Raw genomic sequence first — 7,131 nt, forward strand, 5'->3', positions numbered from 1 at the left:
CTACCAGGCTGGGATTGGTTGACTGACAAATTCGTTTTTTTTTCGTTCCTTTTGTGTCAACGCCAGAAGCATAAAATGTACGGGTTCTAGAACTTCGGGAATTTCTGATGTTTTTTTTTTGCTGCACATTCGCACTGAACCCCAGCAGACTTCACTCATTCTTTGTGAATCTTCCCATCTGGGCCAAAGTCCATTACTTACACAACTGATGGATTCGGGGGTTAGTGGGGGACTTTTACTTTCTTAACCTGGGAGCTCCACCTCTACACTAAGCCAACAGTGGTCGTGCGTTAGAGTCCGTCTGGAACGGAATGGGCTGGACGGCGTTGCCTGGACGGGCACTTCCTTTTAATCAACGCGGATCGCGAAAAGCGATTAACCTTGACCCTGAGTCAACAGCGGCTCTCTCCACACTCGCTCCTATAGTCAAAACAAAACATTGATGTAACCGCAGAACTTTCCTGCTTATGCAAGTCTATCAAAAGTACACCGATAACTCTCCCGACATTGAGTTACTTCAAGTGAGCAGACCTAGAAAGAAAACCAACCTTTTACTGTTGGTTTTTTTCTTAACAAACCAACTGCACAAATACAAAAAAAAATCAAAAGAGACCCCATAGCAACTACTATTCTCTTATCGCTATAAATTAAATGCTGTAACGTCGAGCATAGAGACACATTCTAGATCTGTTTGGCAGTTCACTCAACAAATACATTTCCCCTACTCCTCGCCTTCCCAAACAATAAGTATCCCATGTGGAAATAGGTTCGGAGAAAGGGGTTCCTAACCAAACAGATCAATAAATAGTGTACACGTGTAAAGCCTTGGCAGTAATTCTAACGGTATGCTCCGTGATGTGCGAACTGGTTTGTGGAGACTTGACGGGTGGGACAGTAACTTTGATTTCAGTGCTTTCAGACGACATCTGTCCTTAATGGGGAGAGTGGGATGCAGAGTTCAGAGGTCAGCCTGGAGCTGTCCAAAAACAGGGTGAGGATTCTCTACCAGTGTGAAGACGTAGATCGCTTGGTTGAAATCATGTGTGTACATCGTAACACTTTTAGCAGTTCACTCTGACACCAGAAAAGAAACAGGCCAAAACCAGTAAAATGGGGTTTCAATGGCGACTGGTGAAGGGTTGTGCTCTCTTTGTGTTTGTGTGTGTGTGTGTGTGTGTGTTAGTGTGTTAGTGTGTGCACGGCAGTCCAGTCCGCACCCACACACACACAGCCCCGGGGGTCTAGGTCTCCCTCATGGCACAGCTGATGTCCAGCGCCCGCTGGTACACCTGCGTCACGTCGTCCATGTCCCCCAGCAGGGAGAAGCTCCCGTTCTCCCCCGGGGAGCCGGGCGACTGGGTCCCCTGGCTCACCTTCCCCGCCCCGTGGGCCGGCCCCTGGTGGAGGCCCCGGAACCCGTCCGGCTGCAGCAGGTCCTCGGCCGACAGGCACCCTCTGATGCTGCCAGGCCGGGGGGACCCGGGGGGCCAGTCCAGCCCGCCGAAGGAGGACGCCCCCCCCGGGAGGCTCGGCGGCGTGTCCTCGGAGATGAAGCCGGAGGGGCGGCTCTGGCTGCGGGACAGCCCCGCCTCGCCGGCGGCCCGGCTGCCGGCGGCGTCGGAGCGGAACGCCGTGGAGCAGGTCTTGCCGTCCCGGTGGTGGGTGTTGGCGGAGAACTTGCCGTTGCGCTTCAGGATGCCCTTCCGCCCCGCGCCCCTCTTGGACGGGGAGCTGGCGGCCGGCGTCATGGCCACGGTGGGGGCGGCGCCCCCCTGTGGCTCGGAGGAGTCGCTGCGCTCGCTGGAGGAGTAGTAGCCGGACTCTCTCTGCTGCTGCTGCTGCTGCTGTAGCAGCAGGTGGTTCGGCCGGCTGTTCTTCAGGATGCCCTTCTTCGGCAGCGTGGGCACCATCTTCGCCGGGGAGCCGCCCAGACAGCCGTGATCTTCGTCCTCCTCCTCGTCGTCCTCGTCCTCGTCGTCCTCGTCGTCCTCGTCCTCCATCCCGACCTCGCCGCCCCGGAGGCGGGCGTCCCCGTCGGTGAAGTGCAGGGTCCGCCTCAGCTCCAGCTCCCCCAGGCTCTGGGAGCGGTGGTCCGACGCCCGGGTCTTCAGGATGCTCTTGGGCCTCTTCAGCGCCTGCTTGTCCTCCCCCGCGGGGGTGGGGTGGCGCGGCCCGCACTCGGCCTCCGGCCTGGTCGGCTTCTTGAGTCTGCGGCCGACGTAGGAGGAGCCGGGGGACGGTGCGGGGTCCGGCCCGGCGGCGGCGGCGGTGGCGCCGCCCGACGCGCGGCTCTGCCAGTCGATGAAGCGGGCTAGCATCGGGGACCCCTGGCTGGGAGGGCCCTGGCAGTCGCACACGCTGCTCTTCCAGCCCCAGTTGACCCACCAGTGGTTGGCGATGTCCTCCACCGTGGCGCGCCGCTCGGGGTTCACCATCAGCATCCAGCGGATCAGCCCGCGGGCGTCTGAGCGAGAAGACGAGGGTTCAAGGAGCCGTCGGAGACAAACAATTACAAATAGGGCATTTAGCAGACGCTTTTATCCAAAGCGACTTACATCGGTTAATGCACACATTGACACACCGACGGCAGAGTCAACCATACAAGGCGACAGCCAACTCGTCAGGAGCAGTCAGGGTTAAGTGTCTCGCTCCGGGACACATCAACACTCAGCTAGGAGGAGCCAGGGAATCGAACTAGCAACCTTTCGGTTACAAGACAACTGCTCTACCTCGTGAGCTAAGCCGAATCGCTGCACACGAGAAACACCCGTGGCTGCTCAAAGTTAACAATCATACCCTTTAACCAAGTTGAAGTTCAAGTTTATTTCAGAGCCCTTTAAAAAAAGTGCTGCACAATTCAACTATCTCGTTACAAAACAAACCAAATAAAAACAATTAAAGGCACAAAAGGTCGCACTAGACAATAATCTCATTTTTATGGAGTTAAATGCAAGAGCATAGAAATGTGTTTTTAGGAGGGATTTGAAGATGGGCACTTCAGCAGACATCCGTACTGAAATTGTAACAAGATGATTAGAAGGAAGAGGACGGGTATCGTCTGATGTTACCTGACGACTGGGCGGGTTCCTTGTAGTCCCCATTGCTGATCTGCTTGATGAGTTTGATGTGGTCCCCCCCGTCAAAAGGCATGGTTCCATAGACCAGTGTGTAGAGGAGCACTCCTAGGGCCCAGCTGTCCACCTGGAGACGATGGGCACACAGCATACACAATATGAGACTTTGCAAGTTAAAGCAGCATTATTTTATTTATCGACCACTAGGGGGAGTAAAGTACCCTCAAAATGAATCCTTCAAACTGTGGGAGAAAATGTTATTACATTACTCTCTCTACGAATCCTATGAAACATCTATGTATTCTATTAATCATAATCAAATATACCCTCCTAACCATTATTCACTGGGCTTTATTCTCAGTATCAGAACATCTGAGGCCAATTCCCACTGTCGGCTCCCCCACCTCATAGATTCTGCCTTATTTGTTTGTCTTGGCTGAGTCAGCTACAAACCTGTGTGTGTGTGTGTGTGTGTGTGTGTGTGTGTGTGTGTGTGTGTGTGTGTGTGTGTGTGTGTGTGTGTGAGAGAGTGTGTTTCATAACTGAATTTTTATCATCAGCATCAGTGTCTCGGTTTTGAAACAAAAGGAATAAAAAAACGGGGGAAGTCCACTCCCCTGTTGCACTTCATGGGAAGCAGTGTGTGTGTGTGTGTGTGTGTGTGTGTGTGTGTGTGTGTGTGTGTGTGTGTGTGTGTGTGTGTGTGTATGTGTGCGCGTGTGCGTGCGTGCGTGTATATGTGGGTGTGTCTATGCAAGATTTTCAGAGGTACTGATGGCTCGGTGATGGGTGATTAACATCTTTCCGCCCAATTGGCCAAGTTTCAGGAATCCATAGGTCTACATGTTGCTGGTGTGTGTGTGCGTTTGCGTGTGTGTGTGTTTGTGTGTGTGTGGCCCAACCCCGAATGAGCAGACTTCCTACCGGCTGGGACAATATGTTAAAGTTCAATTTAGTCTACCCACCCATACACACTGCCACCCCCCCCCCCCCCCCCGATACACACACACACACACACACGCACACATAAATCTTGGGTAGTTTGACCCCTGCGATGGTTTCTCGGTCGAAGAAACACAATTTCATCCATCAGATACTGTAGGTCTGATCTGTATCCAAGAGCCTGCTTCTAATTTCAGATCAGGGCTCCGCTATGGGAAACAACATGGAGGTCCACGGGCTGACAATGTAGGCCTTCCAATAAGGCCATGTGCTTCATCTCACTGAGGATAATTATGGGTCGTGGAGAGTCCCTGATGAAGTGGTCCAGTTCCTTCCTTCCTTCCTCTTGCTCCCCCTTTTGTCTAGGTGTCTCACCCTCTCTCTCACTCTCACAGTCACTCTGTCTCACTGTGTGTGTGTGTGTGTGTGTGTGTGTGTGTGTGTGTGTGTGTGTGTGTGTGTGTGTGTGTGTGTGTGTGTGTGTGTGTGTGTCTCTCTCTTACTCTCTGTGTCTCACTCTCTCTCTCACTCTCTCTCTCTCACTCTCTCACGTTCCCTCTGTCTCACTGTGTGTGTGTGTGTGTGTGTGTGTGTGTGTGTGCGTGTTTGTGTGTCTCTCTCACTCTCTCTCTCTCTTTCTTTCGCTCTCACTCTCTCTCTCTCTCTGTACATTTCTACTTGCATACTGGAATTTAAATTTATTTTGATACATGTTGGTATAAAAGGCCAGTGGTTCTCAATCGGTGGCTGGCGTGCCATAAGTGGCACAGTACAGGCCCAAGTGGGTCATGACATGGCCACGATATATTGTCTCTGAAAGTTATGGTTGTATGCATTTGTATTTCAGCTGCTAAGCTAGTTACTAATGAAGTCATACTCAAACTCATGAAATCAATTATTAGTTACAATTGAATTCGATTGTTAGAAATAAAACCTATTAGGTTAAAGACTGAGAAGGGGAGGTTACTGTGTTGAAAAACCACATCAACATGCCTTCGTCGTATTATTGTCGCTGAGCACCCCATAGAAAACGAGATGACACACCTCAATCTTATTCCTCATATAGAATTTCCAATTTAGATAGAGAACTGACCTCACGTAGCACAGAGATGAGAACATATTGCTTCTCTGACTTCACTGACGGGTTGATGGGTCCTGGTAGAACGGCAGCTCCACCGAGCGGCGGCTGATGGCAGGAGCAAGCTTCGGGAACGCCTTGCTTAAGGGCACAGGGAGCAGGGGAATCGTACCTCCGGGCCATGGTAGGGCCGTCCGTTGACGATCTCGGGGGACGCGTAGAGAGGGCTTCCGCAGAAGGTCTGGAGGAACTTGTCCTTGTGGTACAGGTTGGAAAGGCCGAAGTCTGCGATCTGGGGGGAGGAACGCAGAAGGTGAGGGTCGTAAAACCAGGACGATAGACGTGGTTTCTGCCGCCGTAAAACAGTGCCGTGGATGGTATGTTTGTCCCTTTTGGTTTGACAAAATTTAAACATGCACATTTGTTTGCTTTTCAATTAAATCCTTTTAAAGAAAGACAATAATAATGACATCATTCATTAACATTTTCTCTGTTTCAAATTTGCATTTTCCGAGGTTCAAATTTGCATTTTCCCAATTCCTTATTCTCGACCAACCTAGGAAAAGAAAGTACAACATGTTTGTGCGCGTGTGGCCACAGCCTCTTTGGATCAGAGCCACATCGCTCCAGGGTTAAGGTACAAGAAACATTAGCTTACAGCAGGAACAGCACCTCACCTTAATGTTACAGTTGTCATCCAGAAGCACGTTCTCCAGTTTCAGATCTCTGTGTACAACGCCGTTCTGCAACACAAGACCAGAAACCACACACGCTTTTATTTTGAAAAACACGACAAACACAATGGAAAAACAAAGTAGACGTCATCTTCTCGTGCCACAACCGGGGGTGACATCACCTGGGGAACTTCAGAGAGCCGGCTCACCTATAAACAGCTGACAATAAACAAACTGGGGTTTGTGCTGAGGGACTGACCTCATGGGAAACAGTGAAGCCACTGCTCCACATTAAGAGGGCCACCGAAGTAAGCAAATGCTTGCGGCCACAGCGCCACATTGTCCCTCACACACACACACGCAATGCATGATGGGACATCTGATGTATTTTAGGTACAGCTTAAGGAAAGGTGACAGATGGCGAAATGGGGCACGTTCCGTCTATTTATATGAACACGACACAATTAACTGTACTGAAGAAGGCACACACACACAGACACACACACACACACAGACACACACACACACACACGCATGCACACACACACACACACACACACACACACACACACACACGCATGCACACACACACACACACACACACAGACACACACACAGACACGCACGCACGCACACACACACACACACACACAAAGTTTTAAGTGACTGAAGTGGCCGGGCCACTCAGCTGCTGGTGACATCCTTGCATTGAGTGTCTGTACGTGTGTACGTGTGTGTGTGTGTGTGTGTGTGTGTGTGTGTGTGTGTGTGTGTGTGTGTGTGTGTGTGTGTGTGTGTCATGTTGAAATGCCAAACACAACAAGCCCCTCCCCCTTCCAGCTGAGAGGAAACCAGTTCCTCTCTTGCGGTCCGAGTTCCAGGAAGGAGAGCAAGCGGAAACACAGAGAAGGGGGGGGGGGGGGGGGGGAGGAGGAGGGTGGGGGAGGAGGAGGTGGAGGGGATGAGGAGGGGGAGAGTGGGTGGAGGGGGATGAGGAGGAGGGGGTGGAGGAGGAGGAGGAGGAGGGGAAGGAGTGGGTGGAGGTTTGAGGAGGAGGGGGTGGAGGAGGAGGGGGAGGAGGAGGAGGAGGGGGGGGAGGAGTAGGAGGAGTGGGTGGAGGGTTTGAGGAGGAGGAGGAGGTGGAGGAGGAGGAGGAGGGGGTGGAGGAGGAGGAGGAGGAGGTGGAGGAAGGGAAGGGGAAAGGAGAGAGAGAACAGGGATGTAGGTCAGGAACTGCCCCAAGCAGGGCGAGCAAAGGAAACAGGTGGAGTAGAACGCTTTATAAGGAATAATATACAGAGCTGACGTAGGAAGGGGTCGTAGGTGGGAACCAGAGGAAACAGGGGTGTAGGTCTGAGGAAAC

At 52.0% G+C, this 7,131-nt stretch overlaps 1 protein-coding gene across 1 annotated transcript in view; it reads right to left on the bottom strand.

Annotated features, from left to right (window-relative positions):
- The window catches only part of LOC132456635 (NUAK family SNF1-like kinase 1), an 11,998-nt gene that overhangs the window by 1,373 nt on the left and 3,494 nt on the right, over positions 1–7,131 (bottom strand). The window contains exons 2-6 of the mRNA XM_060051041.1: positions 5,951–5,958; positions 5,772–5,837; positions 5,267–5,386; positions 3,069–3,201; positions 1–2,464 (exon numbers count right to left, since the gene is read on the bottom strand). The exon at positions 1–2,464 is cut by the window's left edge and continues 1,373 nt beyond it. Of these exons, the coding sequence (XP_059907024.1) occupies positions 1,242–2,464; positions 3,069–3,201; positions 5,267–5,386; positions 5,772–5,837; positions 5,951–5,958 (1,550 nt within the window). The 3' untranslated portion in view covers positions 1–1,241. The remainder of the gene's footprint in view (positions 2,465–3,068; positions 3,202–5,266; positions 5,387–5,771; positions 5,838–5,950; positions 5,959–7,131) is intronic.

The sequence above is a fragment of the Gadus macrocephalus genome, chromosome 4, assembly GCF_031168955.1.
Source record: "Gadus macrocephalus chromosome 4, ASM3116895v1".
NCBI classification, from domain to species: Eukaryota; Metazoa; Chordata; class Actinopteri; order Gadiformes; family Gadidae; genus Gadus; species Gadus macrocephalus.